The 14,883-nt window shown below is 42.4% G+C and overlaps 1 protein-coding gene and 2 pseudogenes across 2 annotated transcripts in view; 2 read left to right on the top strand and 1 right to left on the bottom strand.

Moving 5' to 3' along the window:
- Nucleotides 1–1,572: 1,572 nt before the first annotated feature.
- On the top strand, nt 1,573–3,234 carry LOC102497883 (26S proteasome non-ATPase regulatory subunit 13 pseudogene; annotated as a pseudogene).
- Nucleotides 3,235–3,511: 277 nt separating this feature from the next.
- Nucleotides 3,512–4,187, top strand: LOC102497474 (fatty acid-binding protein 5 pseudogene; annotated as a pseudogene).
- A 2,363-nt stretch (nt 4,188–6,550) lies between these two features.
- The window catches only part of NPL (N-acetylneuraminate pyruvate lyase), a 58,621-nt gene continuing 50,288 nt past the window's right edge, over nt 6,551–14,883 (bottom strand). The window contains exons 10-12 of one of the 2 annotated variants that reach the window (XM_014583997.2): nt 13,921–14,026; nt 12,072–12,111; nt 6,551–7,106 (exon numbers count right to left, since the gene is read on the bottom strand). In XM_014583997.2, coding sequence (XP_014439483.1) covers nt 6,922–7,106; nt 12,072–12,111; nt 13,921–14,026 — 331 coding nt within the window. In that variant the 3' untranslated portion in view covers nt 6,551–6,921. The remainder of the gene's footprint in view (nt 7,107–12,071; nt 12,112–13,920; nt 14,027–14,883) is intronic. The other variant, XM_006142339.3, reaches the window with a different exon arrangement.

Here is a 14,883-nt window from a genome sequence, read left to right as displayed (position 1 = left end):
CACTTGGGGCCCCTAGAGATGGATTTTAAAGTTAGCAGTAAATTCATAGTATTCTAAAATGTTACTTATTAAAGGCAGCCTACCAATATATAGTATTCATTTCTTAAGTAGTTCCATGTTAAAATATATAGAGCCAAACTCAGCCTTAGTCATCTTTTTCCTGTAATTATCTTTATTCATGATAGAGCATGTGTGTGCACATGAGAGAAAAGCACCCTCTACAAGGTCTGGTTATGCTGGATCATTGGCACTGGTATGTTTCAGACTGACCTGACTGGGATCAAATCAGTCAGCATGTGAGATCCTCTCTCTCGCTCTTTTTTTAAAATTTTGAATTATTTATTTAATTTTATTTGCTATTATTTTTTAAAAATTTGATCAGACAGAGAGAGGAAGGGAAAGTGAGAAAGCAAGCCACCAGGTCTGTGACTCGAGCCATGTGGGAGTCTAGCACCCCAACCACCCTGCCACCTGCTGGCCCTCCTTTCTCTTTATTTCATTTTATTATTTATTTATTTATTTAGGGGAAGTTTTTGCTATAAGGAGCCTGCAGTCGCCAGAAAAACAGAGAAACAGAAAGTGAGAAATCACCCTCCAGGGAGGGTGGCCACACCGCAATCCCTTCTCCTCCATTCTCCTCTCGGGATCTTGGGCACGCATGCACATGCACCCGGCGTGAGTTTAAGCCATCGGGTCTGGAACTTGAACCGTGGTCGACTACATGGGAGTTCAGTGACATAGCCATTACGCCCTCTGCTGGCCCCAGAAACAAAAGTTTCAATGAAACAAAATATAAGGCACATAAACCATGTGGTTCAGTTTCTAATTCAGATACCTTACTCTTGAAAAGAAACAGAAGAAAGCAATGCATGCCATTCCTAGACAAAAAGAGGGGTGAGTAGATAAAAATACAACTTTTTTTCTTGCCGTAGGGTACATGCACAAGAGAAAGGGAGAGAGAGACAGTGAGAAATAATCCCCCCAGGAGGATGGCCATGCCACAATCGCTTCTTGTCCTGCAATTTTGGTGCACACGCCTGGCATGTTTTTCAAGCCACTGGGTCTAGGACTTGATTGCAAAGTCAGCCATGTGGGATCCAGCTGCCTAACCACCACGCCACCTACTGATCTAATAGAATGACATTTTAACTAGTGGAAAAAGAGTCAAGATAATTAAAATCTGCTAATAATTATAAATTTGTATTTTCAAGAACCAGCAGACAGTGTAATGGTTATGTGGCTGGACTCTCATGTAGTAAGCCATAGTTCGAGTCCCAGATCTGGTGGCTTAACACTCACACTGGGCTCATGTGTGTGCATGCCTAAAATCCCAAGAGGAGAATGGAGGAAAAGGGACTGCGGTGTGGCCATCCCCCCTGGCGGGGGTGATTTCTTGCTTTCTGTCTCTTTGTCTCTCCAGTGAGCACATGCACCGTATAGCAAAATTCTCTCTCAAAAAAAAATAATTGTATTTTGGGGCCAGCAGGTGGCATGGTTGATACGGCTGCACTCCCACATGCCCAACCACAGTTCGCGTCTCGGACCTGGTGGCTTGCTTTCTCACTTTCCCTCTTTCACTCTGTGTCTTTCTGTTCAAATTTAAAAAATAAAATGAATGAATAAATAAAAATTAGATCCCTGCGGCGCTGACATCTCAGTTGTTCCTCTGTCCTGGGCTCGTCCTGCAGTCATGAAGGACGTACCGGGCTTCCTACAGCAGAGCCAGAGCTCCGGGCCGGGGTAGGCCTGCCGTGTGGCACCATCTAGAGGAGCTCTACACGAAAAAGTTGTGGCATCAGTTGACACTTCAGGTGCTTGATTTTGTGCAGGACCCGTGCTTTGCCCAAGGAGGTGGTCTCATTAAGCTTTATGAAAACTTCATCAGTGAATTTGAGCACAGGGTGAACCCTTTGTCCCTGGTAGAAATCATTCTCCATGTAGTGAGACAGATGACTGATCCTAATGTAGCTCTTACTTTTCTGGAAAAGACACGTGAGAAGGCGAAAAGTAGTGATGAGGCAGTGATCCTGTGCAAAACAGCGATCGGAGCTCTGAAGTTAAACATTGGAGACCTGCAGGTTACAAAGGAAACCATCAAAGATGTTGAGGAAATGCTGAACAACCTCCCTGGTGTGACATCAGTTCATAGTTGTTTCTACGATCTCTCCAGTAAATACTATAAAACAATTGGAAATCATGCATCTTATTACAAAGATGCTCTGCGCTTTCTGGGCTGTGTCGACATCAAGGATCTACCAGTGTCTGAGCAGCAGGAGAGAGCCTTCACACTGGGACTGGCAGGGCTTCTTGGCGAGGGAGTTTTTAACTTTGGAGAACTCCTCATGCACCCTGTGCTGGAATCGCTGAGGAACACTGACCACCAGTGGCTCATTGACACCCTGTATGCCTTCAACAGTGAGAGCGTGGAGAGATTCCAGGCTCTGAAGACTGCCTGGGGCCAGCAGCCTGACCTAGCAGTCAATGAAGCCCAGCTTCTGAGGAAGATCCAGCTGCTGTGCCTCATGGAGATGACTTTCACACGACCTGCCAATCACAGACAACTCACTTTTGAAGAAATCGCCAAAAGTGCTAAGATCACAGTGAACGAGGTGGAGCTGCTGGTGATGAAGGCCCTGTCGGTGGGACTGGTGAAAGGCAGCATCGACGAGGTGGATAAGCGCGTCCACATGACCTGGGTGCAGCCCCGCGTGCTGGATTTGCAGCAGATCAAGGGCATGAAGGACCGCCTGGAGCTCTGGTGCACTGACGTGAAGAGCATGGAGATGCTGGTGGAGCACCAGGCCCATGACATCCTCACCTAGGTCCCCAGGCCCCTGCTGCCCCTGCCTGGCCTGGGGAAGCGCCTCTGTGGCTGATGAAACCGTCAGCTGAGATCTGTGTGCACTTGGGGTAGGGGGTGACGTCCTGTCTGGAGTAGGGGCTGTTCCTGCTGGAAAAGAGAAAACTCACTGACAGGGACCCTCCCGCAAGGAGAACGCCCCTTTGTGTCTCTGGTGGCCTGCATTGTGTATGTGGGGGCGGGGAGAGACCCAGGTCTCAGATGAGGGAGAGCTGGAGTGTGAGCGAGGGCGTGGCCCTCAAGCTGGTGGGCTTACCCCGCTCCACCTCCACCCGCATGGTCGTCTTTCCAGTATGGCTCAAGAACGTTCCTATAATAAATGCCTTTGCTTTGTTAAAATAAATAAATAAATAAATAAAAATTATAAAAAAGAGGGTCAGCAGGTGGTGTGGTGTTTAAGGATGCTGGACTCCCATGTGGCAGAGCGTGGTTCAAGTCCTGGACCTGGCAGCTTGCCTTTCTCACTCTCCTCTTTCTCTCACTCAGTCCCTCTCTGGTCAAATTTAAATAAATAAATAAATAAATAAAGTTTAAAAAAAGAATTAAAAAAAATACCATTACCTCTAATAAAGTGAAAACAGATTAAAAAAAGTATTTTGAGAAAGTTGTATTTGAAAATACAAAAAGTAAAAGAGCAAAACTGCAGTGGATTGAGAACATTTTTTTCTCTGCCAAGAAGCAGAATAATTAGAGACAAACTGAAAATAAAACCTTAGGCAATTTGGACTGGATAGTCAGGTTTAAATTCACTATAAGTTGGGACCAACAGTTGGCATAATGGTTACATCGCTGGACTCCCATGTAATCAACTGTGGTTCGAGTCTTGGACCTGGTGACTTAAACTCATGCCAGGGCACTGCGAGCTCCTCGCCCGGGTCCCTGCCCTGTCTGCTGTGCCTGCCCGCCCGCCCGCGCCCACCATGGCCGACCATCAGCAGCTGCAAGGAAGATGGCGCCTAGTGGACAGCAAAGGCTTTGAAGAGCACATGAAGGAAGTAGGTGTGGGAATGGCTCTGCGAAAAATGGGTGCAATGGCCAAAGCAGATTGTATTATCACTTGTGTGGGAATAACCTCATCGTAAAAACTGAGAGCACTTTAAAAACAACACAATTTTCTTGTATCCTGGGAGAAAAGTTTGAAGAAACTACAGCTGATGGCAGAAAAACTCAGACTGTCTGTGACTTTAAGGGCGGTGCATTGGTTCAACATCAAGAAAGGGATGGGAAAGAAAGCACAATAACAAGAAAATTGCAAGATGGAAAATTAGTGGTGGACTGTACCACAAATAATGTCACCTGTACTCGAGTCTGTGAGAAAGTAGAATAAAAATTCCATCATCACTTCAGACAGGAATTAGCTGCGAGAATGAACAAGCTCAGTTCAATGAGCAAATCTTCATACTACTTTTCTTTTTCATTACTGTATTCAATTACCTTTACCGCAAACACTTTACGTACAACTATTTCCAAGTGTTGATTTAATTAGGATCATCCCTTTGGTTAGTAAACAAATGTGTTTGTGCTAAAAAAAAAAAAAAAAAAAAAAGGTTAAAAAAGTGGAATAAAAATTCCATCATCACTTCAGACAGGAATTAGCTGCGAGAATGATCAAGCTCAGTTCAATGAGCAAATCTCCATACTACTTTTTTTTTCATTACTGTGTTCAATTACCTTTATCGCAAACATTTTACATATAACTATTTCCAAGTGTTGATTTAATTAGGATCATCCCTTTGCTTAGTAAATAAATGTGTTTGTGCTAATAAAAAAAAAACAAAAACAAAAAACCTCATGCTGGGTGCGTGTGTGTGTGTGCCCAAGATCCCAAGAAGAGAATGGAGGAGAGGGGATTGAGTTGTGGCCATCCCCTCTGGGGTGATTTCTCCCTTTCTGTCTCTCTCTGTCTTTCTGGTGAGCACACGTGCCCTATAGCAAAAACCTCTCCAAAAATAAATAAACAAACAAACAAATAAATAAATTTACTACAAGTTGACTGTCAATTCACTTTCTAATTAGAAGGGAGATTAAATATCTTAATCCTATTTTTTTCCTTTATTTTTAAAATTTATTCATTCATTTATTTTAATTTGAGCTGAGAGAGACACACACAGAGATAGGGAAAGTGAGAAAGCAATCCACCAGGTCTGGGACTTGAACCATGGCTGGCCATGTGGGAGTTTCCAGTGCCTTAACCACCACACCACCTGCTGGTTTTCCCAATGCTATCTTAATGCTGTAGTGTGAATGACTCCCAAAAGTTCATGTGTTGAGGTTTGGTTTCAGAAGTAGTAAAAGGAGGGCTGGCAGATGGTGTGGTGGTTAAAGGCGTTGGATTCCCACATGGCCGACTACGGTTTGAGTCCTTACGCACCCGGCGTGAGTTTTAAGCCACTGGGTCCGGGACGCGAACCGTGGTCGACTACGTGGGAGTCCAGCGACATAGCCATTACGCTAACTGCTGGTTCCCAAATAAAATTCTAAAAAAAGAAGTATTAAGAGGAAATTTTGTAACTTCACAGTGTTGAAAGGTAGAACATTTGGGAGTCATTGACTAGGGTGGCCTCTAGGAGTGACTTCTGATGGGCTGATAAGGACAGGGAATAAGACCAGAAGACATATGAATGGGCACAGAAATATATGCTCCTGTTCTTTCACAATGAGATGTCTTGCACAGCTTTGGGACCCTATTTATAGGAAAACCCTCACCAGATGTTGGCCCCTGGACCTTGGAAACTCCAAACTGAGCTGAATAAACCTCTTTTTAAAAAAAAAAAAAAAATTGTCAGAGGGTGCATTCACCAGAGACCAAGAGTACTCCCTTGATAGTGTGTGGGTACACCACAATCCCTTCTCCTCTGCTTCTCCATCTTGCCAAGATTTGGGGCACGCAGGCACAGAGCCTGACATGCATTTCAAGCTGCTAGGGCCGGAATTGAACAGATGGTTGGCCCTGTGGGGTCTAATTTTCGTAACCACTAGGCTATGGGGTCAGCCTTAAATCTCTATAAGTCACCCAGCTTTTGATATTTTCTGTTATTAGCAATGGAATGGATTATAACAGTTACAGAGAAAAAAAAGAACGAAAGCAGGAGCATCGACAAAGCTGTGAGATCTTTGGAGCCTCCCTAAAACGTCTATCACTACAGAACAGTAACTGCCTGAAAGTTTGACAGCTACGAAACAGTAACCACAGGGCTCACCTAGAAGGGAAGCTGGCTTTAATTACAATTCAGAATGCTGTGGGGAGACACCCCTCTCAGTTGGGTGGAGAAGTTTGTGGTGCCCAGGAAAGAGACCATTGGTTCTCTGAAACTTTGAGAGGTTCTCCTTATAAGAAGGGGATGTGTAAATTCACTTTATTTGGACACCCAATTTCTCTTCACGAAAAAATTAATTTGGCCTTCCTTTGTTATGTGAAAACCACCCTCAAGGGTCCTTTAGTTGTAGGAACTGAAGCGAGTCCTCACTTGACTTGATGTTTTCGGGGAAAACTGTGACATTGCAATTATTCTGAAATGACCTGTTCTATAATTAGACTGAGCAACGAAGTAAACTGGTGTAGTATGAATACTTGTGCATCGTTGAGTCAAGTTGTAATTTGGTATTGAAGTTAAAGTGCCTGCCTAATGCAGTAAGTAGCTGAGGGTTTTCCTAGATTCCGAATACTTATTAAAATGAAAGTACATTATGGTAGTTTAAAATTAGAAAACTTTATAATAGGATTAAGAGCCAGAAACCAAGATAATGGCAGCTCCCAAGCACAGATGGAAAAAATCAGTTATAATTTTCTTGATTCCATTTCATCCATATAAACAGAAATGGCTCTTCAAGCATTTTGTGAATCAAATCCTTAGGGCTCATGACTCCTAGAGTTTTTGCCCCCTCACAAAATAAAACTTCTTTAGCCTCAGAGTAGATACTTAAATACTTCTTGATTGATGTGAGATTTCATTTGCTAGAAGAGTTTAGTTCAAGTTCTCCTAAAAATCCCTGAGAAAAGTATGTACTATTAACGGAGGTTCTCTGTCTCAGAGTACACATTCTGATTTGATAGAGAGGCACTAGCTACAGGCTTCCATGTTTCTATCCTTGAAGCCAGTGAGGGAGAGGAAATCCAGGCTCTTCAGTTTAGCTTCAGCACTATCGGTAAACTCCTTGGAGGCTTTCTGCAGTGGAAGACGCGGTGGTCCCATTGGAATCCCAGACACCAGAGTCATGATGGCTTTGGTCTGTGATACTCCAAAACCTAGATAAGCAAAAGAAATGAGGAAACGTGATTGGTACTGTTCACTTCCCCACAAATATCTCAAAGAGATCATGTAGTAACAGTGACTAATGCAATAGGATAAGGCAAAAATAAAAGATTACACATTTTCTGGGGCCAGTTAGTGGTGTGGTGGTTAAGGTGGTTGGATTCCACATGGCTGATTTCATGATTTGAGTCCTGGATCCAAAAGCTTGAAAATCAAGACAGGTTTGTGTGTATGCATACCCAAAATCCAGAGAGAAGAATGGAGAAGGGACTGCAGCATGGCCAACACCCCTGGAGGGTGACTTTTCACTTTCTCTCTTTTTGTCTCTCTTTGATGAGCACATGAGCTCTATGGGGAAAACCTGAAGGAATACAAAAAAGAGAAAAACCAAAAAGAAATATGGGAAGTGAAAAATATATGTTCAGGGAAATAAAACAATAGAAAATATAGCCAAAGAAATAATTAGTGATTTTGTAGATAGAGCTTAGGAAATAATCCACAATGCTATACAGAAGGATATGTTAAATATAAAAACATTAAGATTCAGACTTGGCTGAGCACATGTGCATGCATGCCCAAAATCCTGAGAGGAAAATAGAAGAGAAGAGATTGTGGCATGGCTGTTCTCCCTGGGGAGTGATTTCTCATGTTCCCTCTCATTGTCTTTCTCTCTTTCTGGCAAAAGCATTCACTCTATGGCAAAATCCTTAAGAAAAAAAGTACAGATTTGGGGCCAGCAGATGGCATAATGGTTATGTTGCTGGGCTCCCATGTAGTTGACTATGGTTCAAGTCTCGGATCCAGTGGCTTGAAACTCATGCTGGGCACATGTGCATGTATGCCCAAAATTCTGAGGGAGAATGGATGAGAAGGGATTGTGGCATGGCCATCCCCTTTGGTGGGTGATATCTTGCTTTCTATTTCTCTCTCTCTCTTTCCCGGGTGAGCACATGTGCCTTCTGGCAAAAATCTCTTTCTAAAAAGAAAAAAGTTTGCCTATTTTTCAAAGACTAACAAAACATAATTTCTGGGATGATCTCTCCCAACTATAGACCCTCTCTGCACCACAGGCCAAACTTTCAAGGATTTAGCATTTGTTTGTCTTATAGAAAAAAAATTATAGATTTGAGAATATTTAAAATATACCTAGTAGGCTTTTAAAAGACAATATTCACTATAAAGACTTTTTCAGAATGGAAGAAAGACAAAGACTTCAGATTGAAGAAGCAAATGAAAAAGCAGGTATATTGTTAATATACAAAAAACATAACTAGTAATTATCTATTATGATCCTTAGCATCTAATACCTGAAATATTTGTGATTTGTTTTCTTAGCTAGCTATTACTTTTGGATTCAAAATATAAGAAACTTGTTTTTGTTATATTTACTTAGTAATGTAACAACTGAGGATAAGGAAGAAATATAATAGCGTGATTAAATATATGAGAATAAAGTTTAATGAATACAAAATGATTCTTCTAGGCTTGTTATGAATAGGTGCAAGAGGGAGCTGCCCTCCTAATAAAACTACTAGTTTATTTAAATAAATTTTCTCTGGACTAAACCATGAAAATCCTAATGTCCAATGAAGCCTGCAATAGGTTTATTTATTTAGTTAATAATTATATTATTTATTATTATTATTACTATTATTTTCAACCTGCCATAGGGCACATGCACTCACAAGAGAGAGGGAGAGAGAAAACTGCCAGGTTTAGGAATCAAACTGCAGTTAGCTATGTAGGAGTCCAATACTTTTAACCACCAGACCCCCTACAATGAGTTTTTTTTTTTTTGGAGGTTTTTTTTTTGCTATAGGGCGCGTGCGTTTGCCAGACAGAGGGAGCAATAGAGATTTTTTTTAATCACCCCCCAGAGGGGATGGTCACGCCGCAATCCCTTCTCCTCCATTCTCCTCTCGGGATGTTGGGCACGCACGCACACGCGCCCGGTGTGAGTTTTTAAGCCACTGGGTCCGGGACTACGTGGGAGTCCAGCGACATAGCCATTACGCTAACTGCTGGTTCCCCCACAATGAGTTTTTAAGGACATGTTTTTTTTTTTTTTTTTGAAAGTTTTTTGCTATAGGGCATGTGTGCTCACCAGAAAGACAGAGAGACAGAGATAGAAAGCAAGAAATAACCTCCCAGGGGGGATGGCCAGGCCGCAATCCCTTCTCCTCCATTCTCCTCTTGGAATCTTGGGCATGCATACACATGCGCCTGGCGTGAATTCAAGCCACCGGGTCCAGGACTTGAACTGCAGTTGACTACATGGGAGTCCAGTGACGTAGCCATTATGCCAATTGCTGGTCCCTGGATATATTCTTTTAAATCATAACAAAACTATATTCAAGAGTCCCCTTTTGAAATGCAAATATTGACCAAGCTTAGTAGCATGGAGTTAGGCCCTGTGCATAGGGAGCCAGATACAACATGGCAAAACCTGCTTTGAATGCTGGCCCCAGAGGTTTGAAAAACATGCTGGGCATGTGTGTGTGTGTGTGTGTACGTGTGTGTGTGTGTGTGCGTGTGTACAGGATCCTGATAACATGGAGAAAGAGAAAAAAAGGGATTGCTGCGTGACTGGTGACTATGCCCCATTAGGGGTACTTTCTCTTATCTCTTTCTTTCCCTGGGGAGAGCATGTGCCCTCTCATAAACAAATTTAAAATATTCTGCCAAAGAATATTTCAGCTAATATCTTAAGGTGATGTTTTATAAAGCTCTTGCAGTATTTCTCCTGGTAAGCAAGATGATCTTATGTGATACATAGGTAAACTTTTAGTTTTCTAAAATTTTAATAGTTCAATATCTACTTTAAAATACTTTAGGGACATATAATAAATATCACACCACATATACAATGTTTTTTGAAAGAATTATTTTATTTAAGTTTATTTTATTTTAAAAAAGAATTATTTATTTAATTCCATTTGTTGTTATTATTTTTTAAATATACCTTCTGCATTTATTAATTTGACTGGTTTCTTTTTTTAAAAATTATTTATTTAACTTTATTTATTCATTCATTTTTTTTTTTTAATTTAACCAGAGAGACAGAGAGAGAGAAAGGCAAAGTGGGAAAGCAAGCTGCCAGGTCTGGGCTTGAACCATGGTCGGCCATATGGGAATCAAGCGCCTTTAACCACCATGCCACCCACTGGTCCCTGTTATTACTATCTTTCAATTTGACCAGAGAGAGACAGAGAGAGAGAAAGGCAAAGTGGGAAAGCAAGCTGCCAGGTCTGGGCTTGAACCATGGTCGGCCATATGGGAATCAAGCGCCTTTAACCACTATGTAACCTGCCAGCACCTTACGTTTGTTTATTTATTTATTTAAATTTGAAGAGAGGGACAAAGAGAGAGGGTGAGTGAAAGAGAAAGTGAGAAAGCAAGTCACCAAGTCCAGGACTTGAACCACAGTTGGCCATGTGGAAGTCTAGCGCCCTTAACCACCATGCCACCTGCCGACCCCTCATACAATTTTGTGAAAAGAACAAGGACATACTAGTAAGTAAATAATAGCATCAGTGACATAAAATACTACATAAATCACAAGGGTGGAAATGCAAATGGAAGTGTTGTCTTTGAAGGATTAAGAGTGTTGGTTGAGGGACCAGCAGATGGTGTAATGGTTATGTCACTGGACTCCCACATAGTTGATTGCGGTTCAAGTACCAAACATGGTGACTTAAAAAACTCATGCTGGGTACATGTGTGTGTGTGCCCAAGATCCTGAGAAAAGAATGGAGGAGAAGGGAGTGGGCAGGGTCATCCCCCATGGGAAGTGATTTCTCACTTTCTGTCTCTCTGTCTCTTTGGTGAGTGCATGTGCCCTATAGCAAAAATCTCTCTTAAAAAAAAAGTCTAGGTTAAGAGAGATCAGCACATGGTGTAATGGTTATGTCGCTGGAATCCCATGTAGTCAACTGTAGTTCGAGTCCTGGACCCGGCAGCTTAAAACACACTGGTTGCATGTGCATGCCTGCTCAAAATTCCAAGAGGAGAATAGAGTAGAAGGGATTGTGGTAGACAAGACCATCTCCCCATGGGGTGATTTCTTGCTTTCTGTCTGTTTCTCTGTTGCTCTATAGCAAAAAAAATATCTCTCTTAATAAAAAAATAGAAGTGTTGGTTGAGAGCCCAGCGGGAGTGAGCAGCATCAGATATAATTGGTGCTTGAGGAGAGGCAGGAGTTGCCAGGATGCAGAGAGGCTCTAAAGAGGTGGGAAGGTTGCCAAGAAGAAACTTAAAACTCTTCTGGACTTGACCCAGGTTCACTTGCCCAAGGGCCAATCTCTTGAAGAAGTGGAGTGAATGGTGGTATTTGTCATGTGTCATGGAACAAGATTTAACAGACACCGAAAAGTTTCTCTGCTCAAATTCTCTGTATTTCTTCTAAATTTTAATTCATCATATTATCCAAAGCTCCATTCACTTAAGCTTACTTATGTTAAAAATACTCTTTTTAAATGGCAAATACTCATAGGAGAGCTGTCAGTCATTTATAATTTACTAAGATCTGTATTCTGGCTGCCTTTCTCCAAGCACTTAGACTGAAATCAGCCACAGTACAGTAGCAGAATATTAATGAGCATAGGCAACCAAAGGGGGGGGAGTGCTGTTGGTGTAGGCGAGAAGGAATAGGAGATGGAGCATGTCTGTGTGTGTGTGTGTGTGTGTGTGTGTGCACGCGCATGTGATGCATGCACATATGTGTGCATGAACGGTGTGCTCAAACGGAGGAGAGAGATTTGTAGAAGGCTGCCCAAGACCTTCCAAACAGGTTTACTTCACTATTTTATATGGTTGGCCTTGAAGTTTAATAGTGGCAATAGAACTCTGCTTGCAAGAAAGCATGAACATGTGCTCTTGTTGAACCCTCAGGGACAGCAATGGTGTCCTACTTCCTTTACCTGCTCCAGCAGCAAAGTAGGGACAGATGTGCAACTTACCTAGTTTGACCACAAAGTTGATGAATCTCTGGATACAAAACTAGAAAGGAACAAACAAATCTAGAGTCAGACTTACCAAACTGTGAAAATAATACAAAGGGGTTTCAAAAAGTTTGTGAAAAATGGAATTAAAGAACAAGCTAGTGAGACCAGCAGTTGGTGTAATGGCTATGTCGCTGGGCTCCCATGTAGTCATCCATGGTTCCAGTACTAGACCTAGCGGCTTCAACTCACGCTGGGCACATATGCGTGCATGGCCAAGATCCTGAGAGGAGAATAGAGGAGAAGGAATTGCAGCATGGCCATCCCACCTGGGGGGTGATTTTTCACTCTCTCTGTTTTTCTGGTGAGTGCATGTGCCCTATAGCAAAAACCTCTTCATATCTTTGCAGCATTGCTGAGTCCCTCTAGAGCAAAAATCTCTTTATCTCTGTTTTTCTGGTGAGTGCATGTGCCCTATAGCAAAAACCTCTTCAAAAGAAAAAAAAAAAAAAGAATAAGCTAGTTTTGGTGTCTCCCCACCAAAAAAAAAAGGAAACTCTTGCATAGTTTTTCCATAATATGTATTTCTTGTGAACTTTCTAAAGACTTCTTGAATAAAGAATTTAGAGATCAACTGACAAAAACTTCCCACAGGTCTGCACAGCTTGGTTTTCTGATGGTCTGTCAGAGTGGAGAAAAATAGCCACGGATAATGGTCACGATCCACGTGGGATAAGGACAGGTCCTTCCAGATACACAGGCCTGGGCTCTTGATCCATGAAAGTGAAGATGGAGAACGCACTCCCTAGCCATTCAGTTTATGTAGGTAAACTTATCAACTGGAGCAGCGGTTTTCAAATCGTGTGGTACATGTACCTCTGGGGTACCAAAATATCCTCAGGTTTACTTGGCCAAGGATAAAATTTGTAAGAATCAATTTCTCGATCCTCATTTTCCATAAATGCTATTAAAAAAAACTGATCAGTTGGGCCCGGCAGGTAGCATGGTGGTTAAGCAACTGGACTCGCACATGGCCAACTGTGCTTTGAGTCCTGGACCTGGCAGCTTGCTTTCTCACCTCTTTCTCTCTCTCTCTGTCTCCCTCTGGTCAAATTAAACTAACAACAACAACAACAACAACAACAAACAAACAAATAAATAATTCTTAAAAAAAACCCAAACTGGTCAGCATTAGGCTGCTCTGTGGCCTAGTGGTTAAGGGAACTGGTTCCCACATGGTGGGTTCAAATCCCATCTGGTTCAAATCATGTCCCTGGTGGCTTGAAAAACATACCAGAAATGTATATGTGCATGCTCAAAATACCTTGATGGGAGATAAAAAGAGAGGCAAATGAATTACTGCATGACCATGTCCTACTGGAGTGGGGGGTGCTTTTTCCTTCTCTCTCTCTCTTTTGTTTTTTGAGATTTTTTGCTATAGGGTACATATGCTTGCCAGAGAGACAGAGAGAGAGCAAGAGAGGAATCACCCTCCTGGGGGCATGGCTATGTCCCTTCTCCTCCATTCTTCTCTCAGAGTTTTGGGCATATATACACATGTGTCCGGCCTGAGGTTTAAGCTGCTGAGTCCAGGACTTGAACCATGGTTGACTATGTGGAAGTCCAGCGATGTAACCATTATACCATCTGCTAGACCCTCTCTTTCTATCTCTATCTCTTTCTAGCAAGCAAATATATCCTCTGGCAAATTAGAAAAAAAAAATGTCAGAATATGAATTTGCAAGGAACCAGCAGCTAGCGTAATGGCTATGTCACTGGACTCCCACGTAGGACAGAGAAGGACAGAGAATCCTCAAGTGGGGAAGGAAAAAGGCTGTGATTTATGTGGAAAGAAGAAAAAACTTACCTGGTAGTTCAGGGCTGAAGAGAAGTCCTTTTGTTCAAAAGCCTCCAACATCTGGTTTGTCTTTTTTCCCAGGTAGTTGTAGGTACTGGCAAGACAACAGCAAGTACTGAAAGTTCAACAATTCAATGGCAACGTCTGGATCTTCAACCCCCTCAGGTGTTTCTGAGGGAAATATTATGCCCAGACCTCTTAGAAGTCTGTTTCTAGGTCTGAATCTAATAGAGAACTAAGTCTGTCTTCAGTTCTGAGTTTTCCAGAAATACCATAGTGCCGCGGAGAAACAGAAAACACAAAATGGGGTAAAGAAAAGAAAGAAAAACAGAAAAAGAATACAATTAGGGAAAAATCCCCAAAAGCCATATATGATGGAGGTGTTATTTGGTAGGAAAAGATAGAGACAAATGTCTGTCCTAGAATGTGTTTACAGAGAAAAAGGCATAAAGCTAGGTAAGAAGTGTTGGGAACCAGCAGTTAGCGTAATGGCTATGTCGCTGGACTCCCACGTAGTTGACTGCGGTCCATGTCCCAGACCCGGTGGCTTAAAACTCACGCTGGGCGCATGTGCGTGTGTGCCCAAGATCCCGAGAGAATGGAGGAGAAGGGACTGAGGTGTGACCATCCCCTCTGGGGGGTGATTTCTTGCTTTCTGTCTCTATGTCTCTCTCTGTCTGTCTGGTGAGCACACGCGGCCTATAGCGAAAACCTCTCAAAAAAAAAAAAAAAATACATAGGCCGGCCCTACTGTGCAGTGGTCAAGTGCTGCACAGAGGAAGCTGGATCCCATAGGGCTGGCCAGGGTTCAAATCATGACCCTACTGGCTTGAAAAACATGCTGGGTGCACACTCACACCCAGAATCTTGCTTGGATGGAGAACTGGACGGAAAAGGACTGTGTGCATGCCAGGCATGTATACGTGCATGCTCAAAATTCTGACAGGATGGAGAAATGTAAGGAAAAGGACT

Source organism: Tupaia chinensis, unplaced genomic scaffold (assembly GCF_000334495.1).
Source record: "Tupaia chinensis unplaced genomic scaffold, TupChi_1.0 Scaffold000074_1, whole genome shotgun sequence".
Taxonomy (NCBI): domain Eukaryota; kingdom Metazoa; phylum Chordata; class Mammalia; order Scandentia; family Tupaiidae; genus Tupaia; species Tupaia belangeri.
The sequence above is the reverse complement of the archived record's forward strand: the minus strand, read 5'-3'. Positions and strand labels throughout refer to the sequence as shown.